At 38.7% G+C, this 27,509-nt stretch overlaps 1 protein-coding gene across 1 annotated transcript in view; it reads left to right on the top strand.

The window, feature by feature from the left end:
- The window catches only part of GTF2A1L (general transcription factor IIA subunit 1 like), a 37,585-nt gene extending 11,297 nt beyond the window's left edge, over window positions 1-26,288 (top strand). Inside the window, exons 4-8 of the mRNA XM_043989050.1 lie at window positions 794-887; window positions 3,368-3,954; window positions 19,725-19,982; window positions 20,737-20,826; window positions 25,396-26,288. Of these exons, the coding sequence (XP_043844985.1) occupies window positions 794-887; window positions 3,368-3,954; window positions 19,725-19,982; window positions 20,737-20,826; window positions 25,396-25,503 (1,137 nt within the window). The 3' untranslated portion in view covers window positions 25,504-26,288. The remainder of the gene's footprint in view (window positions 1-793; window positions 888-3,367; window positions 3,955-19,724; window positions 19,983-20,736; window positions 20,827-25,395) is intronic.
- Window positions 26,289-27,509: the final 1,221 nt, after the last annotated feature.

Below are 27,509 nucleotides of genomic sequence, written 5' to 3'. Positions count from 1 at the left end.
CTAGAGCTTGTATTCTGCTGGTATAACCTTGAAGGCCCAGGATCCCCCTCCCACCACAACAAACCAACAAACAAAAAATTTCATTGAAATGGATTGTCATCATTAAAAACAAAAACCCCAAACAAATAAAAAAACTAAAACTTAACAGGATTTATAGGAAGAATGGTGCGATTGCTGATGAAAAACAAATGAATGTCTTTTTTTTTTTTTTTTTTTTTTTTTTGGTGAGGCAATAGGTGTTAAGTGACTTGCTTGGGGTCACACAGCTAGTAAGCGTTAAGTGTCTGAAGCCTGATTTGAACTCAGGTACTCCTGAATCCAGGACCAGTGCTCTATCCACTGCACCATCTAGCTGCCCCTAAATGAATGTCTTTGTATTGAAAATAATTACCCAAAGTTGTTGAAAAACTTATTAATCCTAGAACAAAATTATGGACAATGTCTTATTATCAACATTAGTGCTAGAGATTAACTCCAAGACCATCTGCAGAACTTGCATGACCCTTGGTGGTTCTAAAACTTGCTTTAAGAATTGGCAACCTGGGCAAAAAAGACTGAGTTTTAAAAATAAGACTTAGAAATTTTTGACTTTGCCAGGATACCAGTAACATGGATGAATCAAAGCAGCTAGATCTATACTAGGTTAGCTTTATAGTCTCCTCTTTGAAAGTAGCTTCCTTCAGAAAACTCATTCCTAATGAAGTTTCATGTCCAGGTATATGAACTTTTATCAGGGGAGAGGGACAAAGGTGGGGATAAACTTAACTTCATGTGATGAAATTTTCGCATCTAGGGCACCTCAAATTCCAGTGCGAATTATAGCCTTCCTTCTGGAATTGGTTATCCCATTCACGTACCAGCAGGAGTGACTCTGCAGACAGCATCTGGTGAGAGCAAACTTTAAGATTGTTTTTGTTCAGAACAGTGGTTTTAGCTAATGAATTATATGTAATAATAGCAACTAGTGTTAGTGCTTTAAGGTTTGCAAAGTGCTTTATGTAAGTTAGGTCATCTGATCCTTACACCAACCCTGTGGTGTGGGTGCCATTATCTCCATTTTACAGATGAGAAAACTGATGCAGATAGAGTTTAAATGACTTGTTCAGAATCCCACAGCTTTTACATGTCTGACTTATAAGTCAAATACTGTATCCATCCAGCCATTAGGTAATGAGGTCAAATGCACCTATAAAATATGCAACAAAAGTTCTAAACTGTTTTTAAAAAAGCCTGCTGTCCTTCTGTCTTTTTTCCCTATATAAAGTGCTATCTCTTCACCCCTTTACACAGTTTGGCCTTCTAGAAAAGGCTTTCAGCAAGGCAGAAAGAAAATATGGTGAGGGTCAGTCTGAAAAGTCTGACCACTTGGCCTCCTCTTCAGTTCTACAATATGCTTCCCTGGGTTTAGCTTGTAAAAAACCAAAAGCAAGGTTTCTTTCCTGGTACTGGGGCCAGTCATCGAGGTGTTTCAGTCTAGATACCAAAGATGCTGGAGTTTTAGTGAACTTCTCATACCACACAGCAAACCTTTGCTTTCAGACTTGGAACCTCCAGAAAGTGGGGACCACATTGTCCTCTCCACATAACCCATTTTTGTTTATGGGCTTAAACTAATGACTTAAGGACTGGATGTGCATTTATTTATTTTGGTTTGTAGGAATTCTACCCATTGATTGCATTTTTTTTTTTTTTTTTAGTGAGGCAAGTGGGGTCAAGTGACTTGCCCAGGGTCACACAGCTAGTAAGTGTTAAGTGTCTGAGGTCGAATTTGAACTCAGGTACTCCTGAATCCAGGGCCAGTGCTCTATCCACTGCGCCACCTAGCTGCCCCACATTTTTTTTTTTTTTTGTGGGGCAGTGAGGGTTAGGTGACTTGACCAGGGTCACACAGCTAGAAAGTGCCAAGTGTCTGAGGTCAAATTTGAACTCGGGTCTTTCTGAATACAGGGCCAGTGCTTTATCCATTGCACCACCTAGCTGCCCCCCCCCAATTGATTGCATCTTAAATTAATCTTAAAACGAAAGCTAGATGTCTGTTATAGTAGTTACAGATTTGGATGGACTTCTGTGTTCAAAAGATCCCTGATTTTAAGTATAGATGCTTCTTTTGCTGGTGGAGGTTGTAACTCCTCACTGCCAGAGTGAAATTATTTTCCTATAGCTAATTATATACAGGAAAAAGAAATTAACCTAAAAAGTATGCATAAGTTCCTTTTCCTCAGTGAGGGATCTTCATAGATTTAGAACTGCAAGATGTTTTTGAGGTTATCTAGTCCAATTTTCTCAAGAGACATGGAAATGGGTCAAGAGAAGTGAACTGATTCTGTTCAGTTGTCAAATGGGTCTAAGTGCTAAGGCCAGGATTAGAACCTGGCTCTCTTGGCTGCAGATCCAGGACTCTTTCCATTGAGTGAGACTATCTCTACTGGAGCAGATGTTTTGAATTCTATTATTCCATGATGATTCACAGAGGAGCACAGCATGGTATAAGCTAGAATGTAATGGAATGCCAGATCCCAGAGGGCAGGTGCTGTTTGTCATTTTTTTCTTTGAATTCTCAATCCTTGTCCTGGTGCTGTGGATATAGTTGGTTAATAAATGTGAAATGGTTTGGTAGAAGAAACACTGAAATGCAGTCAGGGAACCTGGATTTGAGTCCTGGCTATCCCACTTACTTGTTGTGTGACCTTGGGCAAGTTACTTAACCTCTCTTGGCCTTATTTTCCTCATCTCTAAAATTCAGGGTTGGAATGGATCTGCTTCAGCATTTTTCTATCTTTAAGGGTCTGGGATTCTATTGATAATCTTTGGGGAAGTCAGAATTCAGTATGCTCCAAAAGTTTTAAAAGTCTTGTTGATCCATATAGCCAGTCCTTTTAATTACCTTAGAACTAAGATCTACATCGTATCTTGAATAATGGAGACTGGGAAAAAATTAAAGTTATTTTATGCAGTTATGTTATTGAAACCCAGATTTGCACAGGTACATTGTAATATTGTGTCTCCCTGGCTTGGTAGGAGCTTCCCTCCTTCCAGGAAACTTATTCTACCAATGCATACCAACAATTGCTCTGCAATGTTATAGTCTGAGAATTGCCTGGGGCATTGAGGAGTTAAGTGACTTGCCCACCAGGGTCACAGAAGTTGGACTTGAATTCAGGTTGCACTTACTTGAAGGCTAACTCTACTGTGCCAAGTTAAGGATTTATTTTGTTTAGTTGTACCTATTTGTGATGGGTTTTGTTTTTGTTTTTGTTTTTTTAATGGAGAGGGGGCGATAGGAGAGTGAAAATATGTATCTGAAAATAAAATTGAATAATAAAAAAGAGCATTAGGGTTTAATTATATCTTTTTATTTGTTTGTCAGGACATCTTTATAAAGTGAATGTGCCTGTCATGGTAACACAGACCCCTGGAGGAGCAAGTATCCTTCAGCATCCGATTCAGCAGATATTTCAGCAGCTCGGGCAACCTTCCATAATACAGACCAGTGTTACACAGCTGAACCCAACCTCGATTCGGGCAGCCGAAAAATCTCAGAGACTGGAAACTGTGCTCCCACAGCCCACTGTCCTCCATCCTGGGCCAGTGGAAAGAAAGCATTTAGAGACCCTTGCACAGCCACATATGGGAAATGAACACAAAACCACGCCTGAGCTTCTGTTGAGTCAGCAGCCTAGTTCCTTGGAAAGCCCCCAGTATATGAATCTCCCAGGTGTTGTATTTACTCCACAGGCCTCTCAAACAGATTCTAATGGGGAGCCAGTGGTCAGTGTTTCAGGTGGCATGACTCAAACTCTGGATGGTGAACCGCTTTCCTCGGGCCCTCGGGACTCTCTTCACCAGCAGTCTGATTCGGAGGTGCTTGTTCTCAAGAACAGGATGGGTGAAAGTAGTTCCCTAAAGCAGCTTCACACCCGAGGGGACCCTTGCAGCCTCCCTGCCTCAGAAGAGGTAATATTACATTTGGTGCTCTGGGCTTCTTTCTGTCATCTAGAAAATGAAGGGGTGGGACTTGATAATATCTAAGGTGATTCTGACCCTAAATTTGTGATCCTAGAAGTTGAGATTCTTATGTTTGTGAAGTCACAAGGTAAACTCAAAATTATGAGTCTCTAGGTGGAATCCCTTCTTTGAACTTGCACTTAGAATCACTTTCGGTTTTTTGTGTTAGATAGGAAATTCTGAATATCGGTGTAATAACTGACATTTATTATAGCACTTCAGGGTTTGCTGTGCTTTATATAGACTAATTTGAGTCTCACAACATCCTTGTGAAGTAGATACCACAGGTACCATCCCTGTTTGATAGATTTAGAGAAGTTAAGTGGTCCCAAAGCTGGTGAGTGATAGAAGTGCTTAGCATAGTGTCTACCTCATAGTAGGTGCTTAAAAAGATGTTTGTTGCCAAGGTGAGATATGAACCCAGTTCTGTCTGACTTCACATCTGATCTATCTGTTATACCACATTACCTGTTATCTTGTATCACACTGAAAACTTGACTTATAATACAACTTTGGTTGAAGAAAATGCATTTTTACTAGGGAGATATATTTAAGCCTCATGACTATTTTGAATGAAGCTTGAATCTATTACCCTTCCTTCCATGATTTTCTGCTTGAAGAACTGGCAGGGTCACATAAGGTAATGAAACTAATATTCTAAACTGGTATTTTAGAGCATGACGACGAACACCTCAAACTTTTGTGGAATAAATCCATAATTCTTTTCCTATTCACTGTAACTACTCTTTCCCAGATCCCAGGTGAAAGTGCTCTATTGTTTGGAGAATTATTCAGTTTTAAGGAAGAATTAAAAAAAAACACACACCCAAATTTGTATTCCTTTCTAACTTAGTTAAACTTATCAGAATTCAAGCCAGATGATTGTCAGCTTGGCTTAAGAAATAGCTTTAAAATTACTCCCCCCAGAAATAGGTGGGTTATCCAACAAAAGAAAAGCACCATAGAGACATGTGAAGGCTTCAAGGTAATCAGAATTATTTTGAAAAATAGAGAAAGGGTCATGCATTCTCTTTTTCTGTCTGATGTAGCTTAATTGCATTTCAGAGATTCCACACTTGATTAACTATGGAAGGTTTGACTCGATAGCTTTGGTTTCATAGTTTATTATACCTCTGGAACAGTGAAATTATCGTCACCAGTGAAATTATGGTCACCAGTAGTAGGTGACAAGTTAACAGTTTATTTATAGGAACCTTTGAATTCCCTACATAGAATGGGGAAAGGTGAAGGACACTGAGCAAAGAAAATAAATAGCTGGACATCAGGGACCAAAAAGCCTTTATCGGTTATAAAATACCTTAGATTTTTCTCCTGGATCTTTTGGTAAGTCAGCTTTTTGAAAGGTACTAAGTCTTAAATGTGAGTGTTTCTATTTTAGATGTTTCCCTTTTCTACTGTTGTGAGTGCCTTTTTTTTTTCTTAACATGGATTTCACTCTTGCCCCAATAGAACCCCAACTTTCATCACTATAGAGTTAAGCAAAACAAGCCAACACATTGGCCATGTGTCTTAACATAGGCCTCATTTCACATCTGTAGTCTGATGTCTGAGTGTTTTCTAGAGTAACTGGATTTATGTGCATATACACTTTTTTTTTTTTTTAGTGAGGCAATTGGGGTTAAGTGACTTGCCCAGGGTCACACAGCTAGTAAATGTCAAGTGTCTGAGGCTGGATTTGAACTCCTGACTCCAGGGCCGGTGCTCTATCCACTGCGCCACCTAGCTGCCCTGCATATACACTTTTAAAATTAAATTAGAACTCCTTAGGAAACATTTGGGCAAAAGAAAAAAATTATTTATTTTGCATTCTTTTAGTCACTTGTTGCCATTGGAAGAAATACTTTCTTAACTCTGACTGATGACTTACTTCAGTATATTCAATGTATTAGCTTTGCATTTACTGCATAGAAAATGCAAAGCTATCTAGAAAAGTTACACCAGGTAAAATTAAAAAATTCTATTAAAGCTTTGCAACCCCAGCACCTAGCAGAATGCTTTACACATAGTAGATACTTAGTAAATGCTTATTGGATTGGATTGGACCAGTATTTTTTAAAAGGTCCTGAACCTTCAGGAGCAAGCTTGAATAGAATTTTTTTGGGGGTGGGGCAATGAGGGTTAAGTGACTTGCCCAGGGTCACACAGCTAGTAAGTGTCAAGTGTCTGAGGTCAGATTTGAACTCTGGTCTTCCTGAATCCAGGGCTGGTGCTTTATCCACTTTACCACCTAGCAGTCCCTTTGAATAGAATTTTAAAAGTTACCTGCTATAGCTTTTCTAGATAGTGCATTTTCTCCATATTCTACTTTGTAGAGTGAAAGATCCCTGGAGGAAGAGATTTCACTACAGCCTTACTTAAACTGTGGGTCATGACCCCATATGGAGTCATGTAACTGAATGTGGGTGTTGTAAAAAATCTGGCAGTGAATGTTTGATTTGTACACCTATTTTATATACCTATATACCTGGGGTCACAAATTCTCAGGCAAAAAGGGGTCAAGAGTGGAAAAAGTTGAAGAAGGCCTAAATCATTAGCTCTTTAGAATTATTTATAATTTGATTTGCAAGAAAAATAAATTTAAATATAACATTAAGAGTATTTCTGTTGCTTAAGAGAAGTGGTCACTGGATAGAATGCTGGACTTGGGGTCAAGAAGAATTGAGTTCAGATACTGCCTCAGAAACTTAGTGGGCAAGTCACTTAATCTCTTATCCTCAGTTTCCTCATGTGTAATTTAGGGAAAGAGAACCTACCTCCCAGGATTGTTATAAGGATCAAATGAGAAAGCATTTTGCAAACTTTAAAATGTTATATAAATGCTACCTGTTATTATTAAAGTAGGTACTTCATATACACCCAACATAGATTAATTTATGTCTTTTTGGTGTAGTATTGTAAGTTTAAGTACTGAGAGAGAAAATGTATATTTTGGTAAAATCAATTGTTTTTCCCCATGTCAGTTAATATTTTAAGCCTTCTCCAAATTTTAAAGGCCCCACACTTAGAATTCTTATAATTTTGTGAGAAATTTGAAGATCTGTTCTTGATAGAAAAGAAATTAAGTAATCGTGATTAGAAAGAGAAATAGGAACTAGAGATTGGCTAGAATGGTGGAAATGGGAATAGAGTGATGTAATTGAGAATAGTACTTTTTAATGAATACATGTGGTTTTCCCCATAAAATTAATGAATATCCTTTGTTGAATATACTATTGAGAAAATATAATGCAATGGAAAGGGCACTTGCAATAAGGTGACTTGGATTCCCCAATATTCACAGAATTTAAAGTCACTCTCTTTAAATTTGAAGTATATCTTCAGAATTATAGACTTTCAGATTTGAAAGGGATCTTAGAGGCCATCTAGTTTAGCCTAGATCTGAAAAACAGTTTCCTCACAGAGTATTTGACAGTCATTCAGTCTTTGGTTCCTCAAGCAAGGGAGAGCCCACTTCTTCCATAGGCAGTTCATTTCACTTGGAGGCAATTCTAATTGTTTGATATTTTTCTTTACATTAAATTGAAATTTGACTCTGCTGTGGAACAAATCTCATCACTTTTCCAAGTGATATCACTTCATGTACTTGAAGACAGATACCCTGTCTTCACTGATGGCTTTTCTTCTGCAGGCAAAAAAATTACCAGGTCTTTCAACCAATATTCACATGACTTTTCAGAGAATAGTAAAAAAAGCATTGGCTTTAGTGTCAGAGAACCTGCCTCTGATTATTACTGGTGTGATTCTGGATAAGTCACAACCTCTAGATTGCTTCTATGGTCACTCTCAACTCTGCATCTGTGATCTTGTGGTCTTGGTCGCCTTCCTCTATATACTTTTCAATTTAAGGCCTTTTTTTTTCTTTTTCTTTTTTCTTTCTTTTGGTGAGGCAGTTGGGGTTAAGTGACTTGCCCAGGGTCACACAGCTAGTAACTGTCTGAGGTCGGGTTTGAACTCAGGTCCTCCTGACTCCAGGGCCGGTGCTCTATCCACTGCACCACCTAGCTGAATTTAAGGCCTTTTTAAAGTGTTTTTAGAACTGGATAGAATATCCTAGATGTAGTCTGCCCAGGGCAGAGTGAATAGTATTATCTCCCTAGTTCTTGTTTCAATGTAGCCCATTAGCTTTTTTGACTGCCATATCACGCTACTGACTCATATAGTTCTTATATAACACTATAGAGCTTTTTATTTTTTAAATTTTTTTTAATTAAAAAAAATTTTTTTTTGGCAGGGCAATGAGGGTTAAGTGACTTGCCCAGGGTCACACAGCTAGTGTCAAGTGTCTGAGTCCGGATTTGAACTCAGGTCCTCCTGAAGTCCCAGTTCCTTTGTCCTCTGGAATATCATATTCCATGCCCTTTGGTCCTTGAATGTGGAAGCTGCTAGATCTTGCTTTATCCTTATTGGAGGTCCACAGTATTTGAATTCCTTTTTTCTAGCTGCTTGCAGTATTTTCTCCTTGACCTGGGAGTTCTTGAATTTGGCTATAATATTCGTGGAAGTTTTCCTTTTGGGATCTCTTTTAGGAGCTGATCGCTGGATTCTTTCAGTTTCTATTTTAGCTTCTTCTTCTAGAACATCAGGGCAATTTTCCTTCAAAATCTCTTGGAGGATGGTGTCTCAGTTTTTGTTTTGGTCATGGTTTTCATCTAGTCCAATGATTTTCAAATTATCTCTCCTAGATTTATTTTCCAGGTCAGCTGTTTTCCCAAGGAGATATTTTGTATTGCCCTCTATTTTTTCATTTATTTGGATTTGCTTTACTTTGTCTTGGTTTCTCATAAGGTCACTAGCTTCCATTTGTTCAATCCTAATTCTTAGGCAGTTATTTTCATCAGACAGTTTTTTAATCTCCTTTTCCATTTGACTTTTCAACTGTTGGCTTTTTTCTCATGACTCTCCTGCATCGCTCTCATTTCCCTTTCCATTCTTTCCTCCTTTTCCCTAAATCTTCTTTCTATTTCTTCTACTTTCTCTTCAAAGTCCCTTTTGAGAGCTTCCATGGCCTGAGACCAGTTCATATTTTTTTTTTGGAAGCTTTGGATGTTGGAGCTTTGACCCTGTTGTTATCTTCTTCTTCTGAGGTTGTATTGTGGTCTACCTTACCCCCAAAGAAATTTTTGATGGTCTTCTGCTTTCTCTGCCTACTCATCCTGGCTTACTATTTCTTGGCTTTTAACTCTTTCTTTAAGTGTGGTGCTACTTCCAGGATACACTGTTCAAGCTGCAGCGTGGCCCCCGGGGATGGTTGGGCTTCTCAGCCTGCCTGGCCTCACTTTCATTTGATTTTAAACTCTCTACTGGGGGTGGGGGTGGGGGTGGGGGGGCTGCTTCTCAGCTCCGCTCCTGTTCTCAGCTTCAGAGGGTCCCAGGTGTTTTGGGTTGAGAGGGGACAGGCTTTAATCTCACCTGGCCTGTTCTCATGTCCGGAGATAACCTCAGGCCTACTTTACTAAGCAACCAACCAGCAAAGCTTTCTGTGGTGTGGTTCTCAGCTTCCGATGAGACTGCTCCCCTGTTCCCCTCCCCGACCTGTGTCTCCTGCCACTCAGGATTTCTTCCTGGTTCCCCGCTGGGGTGGGACAGTTGAATCCTTCCCCCCAGTCCACTGGTACCCCTACACTTAACACCCCCCCCCTCCCCCCAGCCCAGCCGTTCAATCTGACCGTGTGCTCGGTTCTGAAGACGCCAGTGCTGCAGTCGATTCAGAGGCACTGGGGCAAATTCCTCTGGTGGGTGTTTGGTGTATCAGTCTGATAGCAAGGTTAGGCTTTATTCTTGGCCCCCTGAAATCTATCTATAGCTGGAGAAAACTCTCAGCCCATATTTTTGTGTGTTTCTGCCCCAAGGGTTCTTTTATTGCTATTTTTGGAGTGATTGTATCAGGAGCCCTGTGGGTTTAATGTCTTTCCTCCGCCATCTTGGCTCCGCCCCCAATTTAATTTCAGTAAAAATATTTTTTCTTCCTCTTATCCTATTGGAAACTAAACAAAATTCTTGTAGCAAATATGCATATTTAAGCAAAACAAATCCTGTATTGGCCATGTCTAACAAATATATTTCCCAATCTCATTACCTCTGTCAGGGGATGGATAGCCTGTTTCAAGACTCCTCTGGAATTGTAGTTGGTTATTGCATCGATGGGAGTACTTATCTTTCCAACTTGTTTGTGTTTACAGTGTTTTGTATAAATGGTTCTCCTGGTGCTCATTTAATTCTGCATCAGTATGTAAAAGTCTATCTAGATTTCACTGAAACCATCCTCTTCATCATTTCTTAAAGCACCATAAAATTCCATTACATTCTAATACCATAATTTGTCCAGCTGTTCCCCAATTGATGGGCTCCTCCTTAGTTTCCAATTCTTTGCCCCCACAAAAAGAGTTTCTATAAATATTTTGTACAACAAAGTTCTTTTCCTCTTCCTTTGATCTCTTTAGGGTTTGGACCTAGTAGGAGTATTACTAGGACAAAAGGAATGTTCAATTTAGTAATTTTTGGGGATGAAATTACAAATTACTTTCCAGAATGACAGGACCACTTAATTCACAGCTTCACCAGCTGTACATTACCGTACCTCTTTTTTCCATAGTCTGTCCAACATACATAATTTTCCTTTTTCACCAACCCTGCCAAATCTGAAGAGTATGAAGTGGAATCTCAGAATTGCTTTAATTTGTATTTTTCAAATTATCAGTAATTTAGAGCATTAAAAAATTTTGTTAATAGCTTGTTTTTTTTTTCTTTAAAAACTGCCTCTTTATACCCTTTGGCCATTTAACTGAGAGAATGGCTCTTGTTCTTTTAAATTTGAATAATTTCCCTTATATCTTAGATATGAGACCTTTATCAGAGAAACTTGTGTGTAAAGATCACTCTCCTTCAGCCCCCACTTAGAGAAAGGTTTTCTTTCTAATTTTAGGTAAATTGGTTTTGTTTGTGCAAACCATTAAAATTTTTTATATAATCAAAATTGTTCATTTTATCTTCTGTGTTCATCTATCCTTTAACTGGCCATGAATCTCTCCTATGTATCAATCTAAAAGATAATTTCTCCTTGCTTTTCTAATTTGTTCATAATGTCCCTTATTATAGCTAAGTCATATAGCCATTTGGTGCTTATTGTATGGTATGATAGGAACAGCTGATCTGGATTCTTTCTGCCAGGCGACTTTTCAGAAGTTTTCATTGGTGAGCCCTTATTCCAGTAGTGAAGGTCTTGGGGTTTACCAGGCACAGTGCTACTGTGTCTGTTTACTTTCTGTATGTTGTTTACCTAATCTGTTACACTGATCTATAATATAATTCTTGGGTAATTAGATTCATGTAGCATTGAATAAAGAAATATATTTAGGTAGGACTGTAATTTTTTCTTATATTGCCATAGGATGGGTCCCGATCAATAAATATTTCTCTAATTTATTTAGGTCTAGCTTTATTTTAAAATAGTTTTTATAGTTGTATTCATATAGTTCCTTTGTTATTCTTGGCAGGTGGACTCCCAAGTATTTTATACATTCTATGATTATTTTGAATCAAATATTTTCTATATAGGTTTTGTTGGTTAAATTTTTAAAATGTTGATTTTTTTAAAAAAAATGTGGCTTTACTTGATGTCTTGCAACTTTGAAGTCATTTAAATTAATCTTTTTAGCTATATGCTAGTGTTCTCCAAGTAAATGGTCATGATATTTGCAAAAACCATTAATTTTTTCTTTTTTATGCTTTGGTTTTTTTTTACCATCTTATTAAATGTTAAATAGTAGTGGTAAAAATGGATAGCCTTTCTTTAACTCTTTCACCCCATTATGTCTAATGCTGTATCTTGTTTTTACATAGATACTACTTATCATATTAGATGCATTTATTCTTTTTTTTTTAATTTTTGTTTTGTTTGTTTGTTTTTTGTTTGGTTGGTTTTTTTGGTTTTTTTGCAGGGCAATGGGGGTTAAGTGACTTGCCCAGGGTCACACAGCTAGTAAGTGTCAAGTGTCTGAGGCCGGATTTGAACTCAGGTACTCCTGAATTCAGAGATGCTGCTCTATCCACTGCGCCACCTAGCTGCCCCAGATGCATTTATTCTTACACTTTGAGGTTTTTTTTTTTTGAACAGGAAGGGTTGCTGTATCTTTTCAAAGTTTTTCTGCATCTATTGATATAATTGTTGTTAATATGGTCTGTGATGTTGATATTGAAAACTAACCTTGCATTCTTGGTATAATTCAAACATAGTCATGATATATAATCTTTGTGATATATTGCTATATTCTTGCTAATATTTTATTTAAAAATTTAGCATTAGTGTTTATTAGAGATATTAGTCTATAGTTTTTTCTCTGTTTTCATTTTCATGTTTTAGGTAGCAAAACCCATCAGAATTTTGTAGGACCCTTTCTTTTCTGATTTTTTTCCAAATGGCTTATTTAATATTGGTATTAATTGTTCTTTGAATGTCTGATAATATTTTGTTGTAAATACATCTGGTCCTGCCCCCCGCCTCTACCTTTGGGAGCTTTCTGCTATCTTTCTTTGATTAATTAAACAATTATTTGAGCACCTTTTTTATGCTTTATGCCTTAATGCTTTGACACATATAAAACACAAGAAATTGGCTTTGCCTTTGAGTCTCAATGGGCTTTTGTTCCTGATTTACCACTATTTTTGCAACCATGTAGTCACTATGTCTTCATTTGTAAAATGTTAATAACGATTTCTGCCCTACCTATCTCACATCACTGTTATGAAGATGAAATAAGATGATATATTTGAATTTGAAAATGATTAATTTCTATACTAATATATTATGTAGGATAAGTATATAAAACCAACAGTCATTACATTGAAGCAGTGCTCTTATTGGATATAGAATTAATAATAAAAGTAATTCATTTATATAGTGCCTGCAGGTTTACAGAGCTCCTTCATAACAGCCATGGAAGATAATTATTTTATTTTCTCTGTTTTATAAATGAGAAAATTGAGAGCTCAAAGAAGTCAGCTCACTTGCACTGGGTGTAAGAGATGCAAGCATCATGTCTCTACTACCTCCCAATTCCAGTGCTTTTGTTCTTAGACCTCGCTGTGTCTCAGGTGATCAAAGAATGTTCTTTTTGTGTGTTCTTATACTCTTATTATTATTTTATAGGGAAAATCTAGGAGTGGTTTGAATTAACTAGGAGATGTTATTTTCTTTGAGGGCAGGAAGGCTTTAACAACACTTTTGGTTGCTACTTGTTCTGTGACCTACTTCAAGTAACTTGAACATTATATGTATGTGTGTCTACACACACACACACACACACACACACATAAATGTGTCTATATACACATATAAATATATGTATTTCATCAATCAAGATGCACATATTAAGCACTTGCTATGTGCCAGCCACAGGGGATACAAATACAATGAATGATCTGATGACACGAGCCTTATTTGCAAGGAGTTTACATTCTGAGTTTGTTGTTTGTCCTTTGTACTTGGGGAGAACCAAATTGACATCATGATGTCAGGGTCAATGTACAGTGTGTCCGGTTGCAGTTGATGATACCAATATGAGCTTGGAAGGCTCTACCCCAGGTTGGGCACAAATAGTTTGACCATTTGGGAGGGAGATGTTTCTAAATATGTGTACCTCATGTTTCTTTTGACCTATGACAATTTTTGCTTTGCGCATAGAGCACAGTGCCTTCTTTGTGGACATACCATGCTGGACAATCCTGTGCCAGTATCTCATGTCTCACAATTGATACCAAAGTTCTTCAGAGAAACCTAGAGAGTGTCTTTGTATTGCTTCTTCTGACGACCATGTGAGCATTTGCCTTGTGTGAGTTCTCAGTAAAATAGTCTTTTAAGCAAATGTATGTTTGGCATTTGACCAGTGTTGCCAGCCTGTAAGAGTTGCGTTCTCTGCAGTAGAGTTTGAATTCCTGGGAGTTCAGATTGAGAAAAGACTGCAGTATGAGGTACCTTATCTTGCCAGGTGATTTTCAGAATCATCCTGAGAGAGTTCAAAGGGAAGTGGCTCAATGTTCTGGCATGGTACTGGGAGACTGTCCAGGTTTCACAAGCATAGAACAATGAGGTTAGCACCACGGCTCTGACGACCTTCAGTTTGGTAGGCAGCCTCACATTTTCCCCACACTTTCTTTTGGAGCCTCCCAAATGGTGAGCTAGCTCTGGCAATGTGTGTATCAACTTCATCATCTATGTGGATGTCCCCAGAAAGTATACTGCTGAGGTAAGTGAACTTACAACATTCAAAATTTCTGTTTGCTATAACCAGTGATTTTAGGTATTGATGCTGTCTTGCTGGCCGGTGAAGAATCTTTTTCTTGATGTTAATTGTTAGGCCAAAATTAGCACAAGCAGCAGAGAATTGATCTGTACTTTCTTGCATCTCAACTTCAGAGGCTGCACTGACTGTGAATTAAAGGTCATATGCTGGGGGCGGCTAGGTGGCACAGTGGATAAAGCACTGGCCCTGGATTCAGGAGGACCTGAGTTCAAATGTGGCCTCAAGCACTTGACATTTACTAGCTGTGTGACCCTGGGCAAGTCACTTAACCCTCATTGACCAGCAAAAACAAATAAAACGAACAAAACAAAAAGGTCATGCAAACTCTCCCTCCACTTTAGTCTTAGCTTGTAGCCTTCTCAAGTTAAATTAATTTATCATCAGTGCAGTAGTTGACCTTGATGCTTTTTTTTGTCCTCAAAGGCATCTGACATCATAGCTGAAAATATCATGCTAAAAGGTATAGACACAAGCATACAGTCCTGATTCATTTCACTGGTGATTGGGAAAGCATGAAACATTGTCCATTATACAGAACATGTGCAAGCATGCCATCATGAAACTGGCTTACAATACTGAACTTCTCTGGGCAACCAAATTTTGTCATGATTTTCCATGGGCCCTTGTAACTGACGGTATCAAAGACCATTTATGTATAGACCTGTGTTCTGCTCTTGGCATTTCTCCTGGAGTTATCAGTAAACACCAAGTTGACTTTTCCTCAGCACTTTCTGAAGCCATGCTGGCCCTCAGCTAGATGACTGTCTTCCGGTCTAGGTGAAGGATCAGCCAATTAAGGACTCTGGAAAGAATCTTGCTGGCAGTGACAAGGAGGGAGACCCCCCTCTGGTTGTCACAGGACAACCTATTTCCTTCTCCATTATATAGTTGAATAATAGAGGCATCCCCAATCTCCTGGGAGATAACCTCCTTTTGCCATATAACCTGGGAGATTTCAGTCAGTTTTTGTATGAGCAGTTGACTCTATCTTGTTGATCTTTGCTGTAATGGAATTAGCACCAGGTGCTTTGCCACACAAGAAGAGCTTAATGGCATTCAAAACCTCTTCTTCATTTGGAAGTTGGGCTAGAAAGGGATTAACTTCAAGTTGAGGAGTACATTCAAGAGCTTCAGCATTGATTGGTGAAGGTCTATTGAGAACACTGTAGAAGTGTTCAGCCCATCTCTCCAGGTTCATGTCCTTGCATTGATCAGTGTGACCCATCATGGCTGAGTAGTTGAGATGCACCAAAGGTCTTTGGTCCATAAATAGCCTTCAGGGCATCAGATAAAATCAGATAAAATTGTTACTATCACCATAAAACTGAATTTCATCTGCCTTCTTACTTAACCAAGAATCCACTATATCTCTAAGCTTCACTTGCACATTACTTTTTATGGAATTAAATGTTGCCTTTTTAGAGATGGATGAACTATCCTGCTGGTAGACCCTGTAGGGTTCTCATGTTTTACTTTGTACTTTCTGAATTTCCCCATCATTTTCATCACACCAATCTTGATGCTTGAAAGTCTTCTGGTCCAGATGGGTAAATGCAATACTGTATATACCAAATCTCTGAAAGTTGCCCACTCCTTTTCCACTCCACTGTTGCCCACTGTGTTTGCTTAGCTTTCCTTCCAAGTTAACAACAGACTGTTCTCCCATGGAGTCACTCTAATCTGTTGAATTAAGTCTTCTGGTAGTCATTTCGCCTTGTGGCCACTGGTTTTGTTGAATGGGAATGTTTAGTTTGGAGAAACTAAATCTATTATTGATCGAGCACTATATACTGCACACATCTTCATCACTCACATCCTGTCTGTCTCTTCTCCTTACAATGACAGTCTATTAAATGGCAATGTTTGCTGCAGGGGTACATCCAAAGTTTTATTCCATTTAGGTAAATGGAAGACAGTGTTGGTGATGAAAAGATTGAGACACACAAGTCTTCAGTAATAAGTGATCATTACTGTTGCTTTTTCCCTACTCCATTCCTCCCAAGGACTCCCTGTCATGTTTGATAGTCTGAGCTTACTCTGGCATTAGTCACCCAGAATTATAAGTTTGCCCTCTTTTGCCACATTGATGAGGGTCTCCAAGTCTTCATGAAATCTTCATAAAATTTTTCTTTCACCTGATCAAGGTTTGTCATGATAGGAGCATATGCACTGATGATGGTGGTGTGGCACTTTCTTGTAAGTGGCAGTTGCATTGTCATGAGCCTGTTATTCACTCCTTTTGGGAAGCATATAAACTCATTGACTAGATTACATTTGATTGTGAAACCTATGGTAGCTTTATAATGCTCTCTATCACTATGGTCACTCCAGAAAAGCAAGTCTCCAGTTCCGACTTTGGTAAGCTGGCCTTCATTTGCTAGCCTTGTTTCACTCAGAGCTGCTATTTGGATGGGATACTATGGCATTCTCTTGCATCAAGAGCTGTTCATCTTTCAGATCTACTAAAATTTGTGTATATGTTCCATGAACCAATGGTGAGTGGAATAATCTCTGCAAAAGTTTTTGTATATGCTACTGTGTTTTGACTGCAAGGTGGGTTCCCCACCTGCTGAGGTAAGCAAGCCAGGGTTAGGTGAAGGTATTTTTAGGGCATCTTTCCTAGTCCCTTCCTCATGCCAGGAGGTGATTAGTGTGGTCCTTAAGAGGGTTGCTCAGACACCTGGAAACTGCTGAATCCCATGGCTGCTTTAGTCCAGTGAGGTAACCCTATGTCCTGGGTTGCCTGTGTGCAGGGCTGTGACTATGGGTCTCTATGTATTAGCACCTGCTGCATCATTGCTAGCCTATTGCCACAGAACTTCAAGGTAGGCAAAATAGTAAGATAGTAAAATAGTTGGGATAAAATAGTGTGATTTGGCAGATGCCCAGGGGCCCCCACCTGAAGATTGATTTGGAATTGATTGAATTGGGTGAGACAGAAACTGACTGAGAACTTACTTAAGGATGCTTAAATTGAGACCACACCTGGCTGGTCCTGAGTGGGGTGTTGTTCTCTGAGGCTGTGGACTACAACATCAATAGACCACCCTCAACCAATTAGCTTGAAGGACCTCCCCTTTGGGGAGGGAGAGAGGAAGTAGGAAGGTGAGGCTGGCTCCCTGGATCATCCCTTTTCATCTGGGACTTTGGTTTGGTGGCAGACAGAGAAAAAGAGAGGAAAGTAGATAGACTTTTCTGGTGTTACAGGACTCCAATGTGTAGTCTTTATTCTTTAATAAATAACTTAAAAAGCCTAAACTCTTGCTGAATTTGTCAGTAATCTTAGCTTGTTGCCCCCTCCCCCCCCCAACTGGGGTGGGGCAGGTAAGGAAACACATTAGATTTTAAACATCACATAATAACATAGTAAAAAAATTAAAAAATAGTAAAATAGTTGAATAGTAAAGTAATAAAATTGTAAAAAGTATTGGAATAGTAACAATAATAAAATGATGCAATAGTAAAATGGTATGATGGTGCTTTTTGACTCATGCATTGGATTTAAGTGCGGCAGAGTTACTTGAAGTTGTTGGCCTCACACTGTTTTCCAGAGTCATTGAAGTCCAGTGGCAAGGCAAAGTCAGGATGACTGGCGGCTGTTCTGGAGGCATTCAATGACTTGGGCATCTTTGGTTTATGACCAAGCTCTAAGCCCTTCACAGTGTCTGCTTCAGACATGAAGGCCATTGGAACAAATTGTTCTCATCTGCCAGTTCCACTGGAGAAAGTCTTTATGTGCCCTCCCCCCTCCCAACCCCCCCCCCAACTTTCTGACAGGTTTGAGACCCATTGGTTACCATCAACAACCTGATTTAGCACATCTAAGATGGTTTTACCAGGGTTTGGGCATTGTCTATGTTACAATTTCTTGGAGACAGAGGTCAGAGTGGACACCAAAGGTAGATGAACAGTCTTGAAAAGGGCTTGGCATCCCTCATACCAGAGGTGCTTGTCCTCCCCAAACACCCTATACATCCCTACATTCCAAATACATATGCAAGCATATATCAGTGAGTCAGTTAGCATTTATTAAGTACCTGCTATGTGGCAGGTACTGTCCCAATGCTGGGGATACAAAGAAACATAAAAGGCAACCCATGCTCTTAAAGGGACTCCCTGTCTAATGGGGGAAACGACATATAGACAACCATGTACAAATAAGAGCTATATGGGGTAAATTGGGGGTGGTCTCAGAGGGACCACACTGAGATTAGGGAGGACTGGGAAAGGCTTCTTGCGGAAGGTAAGACTTCACTGAGATTGGAAAGGACAAATAGACACTTGGAGTCAGAAGGCAGAATGTTGTGTCTGTGGAACATCAAGGGGACCAGTGTCACTAGATCAGAGAGTATGTGGAAGGGAGTGAAGTTTAAGAAGACTGGAAAGGTCGGAAGGGACCAAGTGATCAAGAACTTTAAAATCCAGACAAAGCGTATATTTGGTCCTGGAGGTGACAGAGAACCCCTGGCATTCATTGTATTGGGGTGTGATGGGTTGATCTAAGTAGAAGAAGAATTAATATAAGGTAGTTCAGGAGGAAAAGCATCATATATAATCCCAGTAAAACACACGTAGATGTCTATGCTTTATTTCATGCCTTTTTGTTTTTATGTCAGCCACTTATGGATACGTTCTCTCCAGCCCTTCCCAGCCTTTTCAAATAAGAGGACTTAAGCAAAGCAAACAATTCACTGACCACACCTTAGAACATATGCTCTTTTGTAGAACCATAGCTTTTTGTAAACTGAGGCAGTTACCTTTTTTCTCTTTTTGTGGAGAACTGTCATTACAGTTCTGAGGTATAGTTTCATTTTAGAGTTCTTTTCCTTTAACTTTAATGTAGCTGTTGTCTGCATACATGTTACCTTTCTGTTTATGCCATACCGCTTTAATTCATATGAAGAATTCAGGGTTCATATTTGTTACGGCAAGTGATATTTCACGACATCGATTTATCCATCTTGTTTAGCCATTGCCTCCAAAACAGATCATTCTTTTGTCCAGTTCTTTGTTTCCACCAAAAAATACTGCTAGGATTATTTTGGCATGTACAGAACCATTCTTTCTGTCTTTTAATTCCTCTTCTCCGGGTAAGGGGTGGGAGTAGTTTAGTGATGTTTCTCAAATAATTTCAAATTGTTTCCCAGAGTGGTTGAGCCAGTTTACTGCCCACCCGCTTTGTTAGTGTGCCTGCCTTTCTATGGTCCTTCTACATGCCTTTTGTGTCACCTATGTCCTTGTGCTGGGTGTGAGGTGAAACTTGAATTGTTTCAATTTTAATTCCCCTTACTCTTAGAAGATTCTTTCATAGGATTGTTGAGTTTCCAGTTGGCCTTGAAAGCTTTTTGTTCATATCCTCTGACCACTAATCTTTTGCATCCTGCATATGATTTTTTATAGGAATCCAGCGCTCAAATGGATTTGAGTATTCAAACAATTGATGACCTTAAAGAAATTATCCAGATAGATGGAACTGGAGATACATCTTCCAATGAAGAAATAGGGAGTACGAGAGATGTGGATGAGAATGAATTTCTTGGTATTATTGATGCAGAAGATCTTAAAGTTCTTGAAGAAGAAGGTGATAGTATCTCAAATGAAGATTCAACCACCAATAGCAGCGATAATGAAGAGCCCCAAATAGACATTGTAGAGGAGGTGATGATTCCTTTGGTGATATGACAAGTTTTATTAAATGTAAAGAAGTAGTGCCTTTGCCAGTTAGTCTCTAGAGTTAAAAAGTTATTAAAAGTAACCTCTTTTTGTTTTTTTCCCTTGAGGTTGGGGTAGAGAAGAGATTTTTTTTTTTACATGGTAGGATAGTAATTTAAAAAAACCTTTTTTAAAAATTTTATTTTATTTTTTTATTTGTGGGGCAATGAGGGTTTTTTGCTGGGCAATAAGTGACTTGCCCAGAGTCACACAGCTAGTAAGTGTCAAGTGTCTGAGGTTGGATTTAAACTCAGGTCCTTCTGAATACAGGGCCGGTGCTTCACTGCACCACCTAGCTGCCCCCTAAAAAAAATTTCTGAAGTACAAAAGTGTTATAACAATGTTTTAAAAAATATCTGCCTTGCTTACATATAGAGACATTAAGGGAGTCAGGAGAGGGCTAAGGAAGATAGGGATGGAGCTTATAAAGTTGGCAGGCATTTTAAAATGGCAAATAGGCTTCAATCTCTTTTTTTGTTTGTTTTTTGTTTTTTAGTGAGGCAATTGGGGTTAAGTGACTTGCCCAGGGTCACACAGCTAATAAGTGTCAAGTGTCTGAGGCCAGATTTGAACTCAGGTACTCCTGACTCCAGGGCCGGTGCTCTATCCACTGTGCCACCTAGCTGCCCCCCTTCAATCTCTTTTTAAAGAATCTTATATCTAGTAAAAATTATTCAATATGGTCAATTTTAATCTTTAGGACCCTTTAAATTCTGGGGATGATGTTAGTGAGCAGGATGTGCCAGACCTGTTTGACACGGATAATGTAATAGTCTGCCAATATGACAAGGTACAGTATACGTCTCCCCACCCTTGGGTTTATTAATGAAATTTGATGTATCCAAATGTCTTACTAACTGTAATGGAAAAACTAAGGATTGTGTCTGCTTAGCATTTAACTTGGGTTGTCCCTGAAAGAGGCTATTAGAATAAGTATATGTAGAAGGCTTCTTCTGAGCCTGAGATTCTGAAAAGGAAGACCATTCAAAAGGAACAGGAAGTTCTCAAAAATGAACCTGAAAGTTGTTTTAACTATAATGGAGAAAAAAAAGGGGATCCAAAGAAGGAGAAGATTTCTATTCTCCGACAACAGTAACTGACAGAGAGGAAACAGAGCTGCTCAATTGTCATTTTGTCTTATGTAAGCCTTTTATTTCCCCCAGTGCCACACATTCCACTGTATACGGTGCAGATGCTTAATAAACATCTGTTAAATTATTCTTCCTGACCACCCACAGCTTTGATCTATATCAGGCATTTTTAGCATTTAATTCTTTTTAAATTGAGTAATTTGTCACATACGGTTTTGGATTTTTTTCTAATTGCTGCAGGCCTTTCAGTCTCAACTCCTTTATCTCCCAAATACTTAACTGAGAGTCATAAAATTCAATTCAGTGAACATTTGAAAGTGTAAAGGCCATCCATGAACTAAGCCTTAATGTTGTGGAATATATATACATTAATCTTGACTCTTGGTTCCAAAAGGTTATTGTCCCTCCTTGCATGGTGCTTATGATGCTCTAGGGGAATAAGATATTAATTGTAAAGTGAAGCAGAGACCCAAAACAAAGTGCTACACTAGGTTTGGAGGACTAGAAGAGGGAAGAGAGTCAGGAAAATTTTCATGGAGAAAATTATCATTTGAGTTAGAATTTAAAGGATGGATAAGATTTCAGCCAGTGAAGAGGGCAGAGAAGAGGACACTTTAGGTCTGGAGAATAGGTTGGGCAGGAGCATGAGGAAGAGAGTAGGCTAGATTTAGGTGGCAAAGATTCCAGAATGACTTAGGGGTAGACTTTATGGAGAGGAGTGAATATAATATAAGGCCTTGAGGGCCTCCAGTGTTGTGTAAATTATTAGCAAACATTGCCATCACAACATATCCCTTAAATAAACAAAATGATAACTTAATTTTAAAAACAAAGTACTTAAACAATAGCTCTACTTTCCCATTCCAAGTTAGAGTACTGTCTTGGTAACTAATATAACTAACACTTGGTAATATAGGAAAACTTGGTACTGAATAGTTTATCCTCATTGTAGATCATTAGCTCTTGACTAGTAGTGGCAGAGTTTGGAGGGAGGAATCACCGACTTGAAGTCTCTTATAAAATAAGACTATAAATCTTCTGAAATTTATATTAAAATAATATTAACATTCCTGTTTGAGTTTAGTTAACTCTAAGACATTTTAAGAAACTAGAACTCTTGAAAACCAAGGGATTGTATCAGAGATACAGAAGAAGGTCAGAGTAGTGGTCAGCAAACCCATGCCTGGGAGAAGGTGTTCTCCTTTCCTCTTTAGGGGATTGTTTTCTGTCTCTCTCTCTCCCCACTGGGTCTGGTATGGTCCTCTTCCCGCTGGAGCCCAGAGGGAGCTGACTTAAGGAGGAATATGTTTCTTTAAGAATTACACAAAGGAAGAGACTGTTGTTCTTCACCCATGGCTGGACTTAATCCAACCAGCATTTTCTTTCCTTTATTTTTCTCTTGTGTGTATGTACTTGAGACTTGTTTATAAGCTGTCCTGAGTCCAGGGCCTAGGACTGTATGAATGGCAGTGTGTGATCCTTCTGGTCTGTCTTAATAAAATCCCCAGCATAAGGGGTGCTCAGGTCATACGTAGTGTGGTGACAGGAATCTAGTTCAGTTAGTTCTGCTGTAATGCATGTTGGAAAGTTCAGTTTTGTCAAATGTGAGTGTAACTGACTCTCTAGCTTGCTTCTTTGCACTTTCTTCTGTGAGAAACAGTAAGAGTGCAGAAAACTGCACCCCTTCACAATCACTCACAGGCTGCAACCTTCTGACACCCATTTCCATAAGCAAACTTCAGGTCTTTTTCAAGGGAAACTGGCATATTAATTGTTTATCTTTTGGTGCATTAGGAGATGTGGGCAAAAGAGGGCTGGTCCATACCAACCCCACCCTATCCCCTGCCCTCATGGTGTCAGACCCAGCCACAGCTTGAGGCTGCTCATGGGACTGCTATTGATTGTAGTATTTAAATATTTCTTAACATGTATGAAATTGTGCTGCTTTTTAAAAATCAGGTTCCTATTTTTTTTCTAATGCATCACTGAAGTTTGAGCTTTGTGCCCCTAACTTTCCCCATGAACTCTAGTTTTATTGTATGGTTTTGCATAGCAAGGGTGATTTCTTTTCCTTTTTTTGGGGGGCATATCTCATAGCAGAACTGAAGGTACATAGTGGACCTTCACATTGTATTGCTTAGATCTTCTTTGGCTGTAATTACTAGGGAAGTCTTAATGGATGAGGTGGAACTTGAGTTGGATCTTAAAGGATCTGGGATAGAAAGGGAGGTTATGGAGGAGCAGCTAGGTGGTGAAGTGGATGGAGCAGTGACCCTTAAGTCAGGACCTGAGTTCAAATGTGATCTCATACACTCACTAGCTATGTGACCCTGGGCAAGTCATTTAACCATGATTGACCCCCCTCGTTCCCCCCCCCCCCAAAAAAAAAGAAACGTTATGGGATTGGGGAGGAGGAGTTTTTTAGGGCAGGGTAATGACATGAGCAGAGGCATAGAGGTGAGAGAATGTATTCAAGGATAGTTAGGACAGACATTTCTGAGAATATGCTTTTGAATATACTAGGAGATACTTGGGTAGCTAGGACCTTTAGCATCAGACTAATGAGCTTGAAATTGATGTCATAGACAGGAGGGAATTAAAGTCTATGTTCTTGAGCAGCAAAGTGACATAATGAAAGTACATTTCAGAAAGAATAGTAGTACATAGGATGAATTTCAAGGGACAGCCTTGAGGTAAGGAGAAAAACAATTCAGGCATGAGGTGGCAGCTGGAAAATAGAAGAATAACTAAGACTTGGTGAAAATTAGATGTAAGTAATAAGAGAAGGTCTAGAGATTACTACTACTAGATTTCGCACTTGGGCACTAAAGGGTTAAGTATTGGTAAACAGGAAAGTGTGCGTGTTTTAATAACTGTGCTTCCATACTAGAGGACTTTTGTACTTTTTGTACTTTGTATTATAGTTAGGACTCCAAGTCTACACTGTCCTCTTCTCTTGAAGTCCCTTGCCCTGTCAAGTCTTGGTCTTGATTCACTCTCACTATCTGCTGCCTTTGCTCCTACACAAGTGCTGCTAAATGAAGTTGGGGAAAACCGTGCTGACTGGGTCCAGCTTATGTTACCTAGCTTCACCTGGGGCCTCACTGCTGCCAGGTGATCCTTTTATAGCTCCCTCTTTAACTCATTATTCCTCTCACTACAGCAGATCTTCAAACCTTTTCATTTCACCGCAGAGCTTCCATGCTTCCTTCTACCTGTTCCTCCTCAGTAGAGAACTTTGCCTTATATATTACTGGCAAAAGTGAGGCCGTTCACCCTTGTCTTCCCTCCTCCTCATTTCACATCACCAGATGTCTTCTGCCACTCCTTTCCTTCACTCTTGTCTCACATAAAGAGGCAGCCCTTCTCCTTCCAAGGCCATCCTTTTTCTATGCATCCATGATCCCCTTCAATCCCATCTTCTCCAACAGATTGTCTCCTCTTTTATCCTCACTCATCTTCAGTCTCTTCCTGTCTCCTGGCTATTTCCCTACTGCCTTAAAACATGCCCATGTCTCCTCCATTCTCAAAAACTTTGATCCATCCATCCATCTCTGCTAGTGATCACTCTATATTTCTGCCCTCTTTTGTGGCTAAACTCCTTGAGAAGGCCATCTGTGATTGGTATGTCTACTTCCTTTTTTTCTCACTTGCTCTTTTAAGCTCTGCATTTTGGCTTCTCATCTTATTGTTCCACTGAAGTTTCTTTCTCCAAACCTGACCAGTGATCTCTTAACGGCCAAATCCAATGACCTTTTCTCAGTCCTCATCCTTGACCTCTCTGCGACCTCTGACACTCTCAATAACCTTCTTCTCCTTGATATTCTCTTCTCTCTAGGTTTTTGTGATGTTGCTCTCTCCTGGTTTTCCCTATCTGATTGCTCCTTCCCAGTCTCCTTTCCCCACTCTCTCCTCTTGGGGGTAGTCTTCCGCTTTGAAAATGAGATACAACTATTGCTTTGCTAAAGGGGCTAGGCTACTATGCTTTTCTCTAGGGATTAGTGTGTTTTTTTCCCCTGGGGGCTTATTTTTGGGCACAGTGTCTGGTGTGTGTTAAATGTTAAGTAAATTCTTGTTGAATTGAAAAATGATGTAAAGTATGAAGTAGATTCTTCCTTTGTGACACATACTTTTTTATTAATGATTTTTTTGTAAAAAGTACTTTGTTTAGCAAAGAAATACTTCTAACATTTCTTTAACTTGTAAAATTTTTCTGTTTCTGTGGATAATAATGTGTAATCTTCACACTGTTTCTTATTCACTTTCAGATTCATAGAAGCAAAAACAAATGGAAATTTTACTTGAAAGATGGTGTCATGTGCTTTGGAGGGAAAGACTATGTGTTTGCCAAAGCCATTGGAGATGCAGAGTGGTAAATCTGGTGTGCTCTGTTTATCAGCTCTTTAGGTCTATGGAGACATTTACTGAGAGTATACTAAATATTCTGAAATTTTTTTTGTTTTAAATAAAATAGTTTACCAAAATGTGCTAATGTACAAAATTAGAAGAACCTGTGCAGATACATGGCAAATGTGCAATTATTTCTTTCCTTGTTTTGTTACTGTGAGTTACTAACTGATTCTTCCCATTATCTATATTCTCTAAAATATAGGCATTTAGGTTTATTTGATTTCCGAAGTGATGATGATTGTTGGTAATTGTTCCAGAAACAATAGTACAACAGGAAGAATGCCCTAGTTTTTCATTATTTTAAGTCATTTCTGTTTTTTTCTGCTTGATAAAATACATGTCATTGTTTTTTACAATGGCATATTGTAGGTGTCTAACTATTAAGTCAGTAATTAGTGATCTGTCTTTTTGTTTGTTTAAAAAAGAAGCAAGGACGAGAAAGTTGAGAAAGATGCAGTGGTAATGTGAAATAGCAAATGTTTCTCATAAGAAGGGTTAACGCTTTTACTCAACATTTTGACTAGTTTGGATTGCCTACAGTAAAACTGAAGTGGGAGCATATGGAACTGTGATAAAGCTATTGAAGCAATTCAGAAAAAATTCTGGAATTTAGAATTTTTCCAGGTTCTACATTTGGAATTCAAATGATATTGTTTTGACCACATCTGACATTTTATAAAATGCTGAGTTTTTGAAGAAAAAATAAAGCCATTTGTTTGTTCTCATGTAATATGTATCCCTATGAATATTAACTTAGCACTATATAAAATTGTTGCAATTATATTGAGCAGTTGAATCTCTGTCCCAGCCCCCTACAAGCTTAAATTAAAGTGATTGAAATTTTTCCTTGTAGAAGTTTTTATTTGGGGAGAGAGGTTGATTTTTAGTTCATTGAAGAAGAAAAAAATATGCCTCTTTAGCTATTACCATTGTAGAATCACTTTCTCTACCTCCTCTCTCCTTTCTCTCCTACTTGGCAAGCTATTCCTAGCATAATTCACCAGAAACTCATTAGTGCAGTTGATATCATGAATATCAGTTACTGGACATCCCTGTACAGATCCTTTCTTTGGGTCATGGGACCTGTTGGTTAACATTTGCTTAAGTCAGAGTTTACATGCACTAATCAGTACTTTTAAACCTTACAATGCTATAGAAATGTGGATAGTACAGGCTCCCATGCCTGAAATGCTCTCCTTCCTCATCTGTCTCCTGGATTCCCTGGTGTCCTTCACAAGTCCCAGCTTAGATCTTGCCTTCTACAAGAAGCCTTTTTTTGATCTCTTTTTAATGCTTGTACCTTTCCTCTGCTGATTATTTTATGTTTATCATCTATATAGTTTGTACTTACTTGTTCTATTTGTATGTTTTTGCTTACATGTTGTCTTCCCTGTTAAATTGTGAACTTCTTGAGAGCAGGGACTGTCTTGACTTTGTATCCCCTAGAGCTTAGCACAATGCCTGACATAGTACATGATTAATAATTGGTTATTGACTGACTAGTATTACTTAAAGTTCTAGTAATTGGTTATTGTTCTCTTAACTTTAAGATCTTAGTCAAAGTGCTTAATCTTTGTCTCAGTTGAATCGAATAGTCTGCAAGCCCTTTTTCATTTTAAAATTCTATAACTGAATAAGTTTAGAAGTAACTATTTTGTGTTCAGCATTGGGCTTCATGTAGTGGACAATATAACAAGGGGTAAGAAATGGCTTCTGAGCTTACTGTCTAATTGGAGAGGCAAAGCATAAAATAAACACTAAACTATATTAGCAACTGAGCCCAGTAGGAATTCAGAAAAAGGAGAAATTCATTTGGTCTGGAATGGAGGGAGCTTTTTTTGCTGGGTTTTTCCTACACCAGTAAACTCCTGAATCTGTACCCCCCTCCAATTATCTTCCATAGTAGTATTATGACCTTATGAAGAAAAACTTGAAATAAAAAGGTAGCCTCCTGGAGGAAGGGTTTGAACTT

Source organism: Dromiciops gliroides, chromosome 2 (assembly GCF_019393635.1).
Source record: "Dromiciops gliroides isolate mDroGli1 chromosome 2, mDroGli1.pri, whole genome shotgun sequence".
Lineage (NCBI taxonomy): Eukaryota > Metazoa > Chordata > Mammalia > Microbiotheria > Microbiotheriidae > Dromiciops > Dromiciops gliroides.
This window is presented reverse-complemented; position numbering and strand designations above follow the sequence as displayed.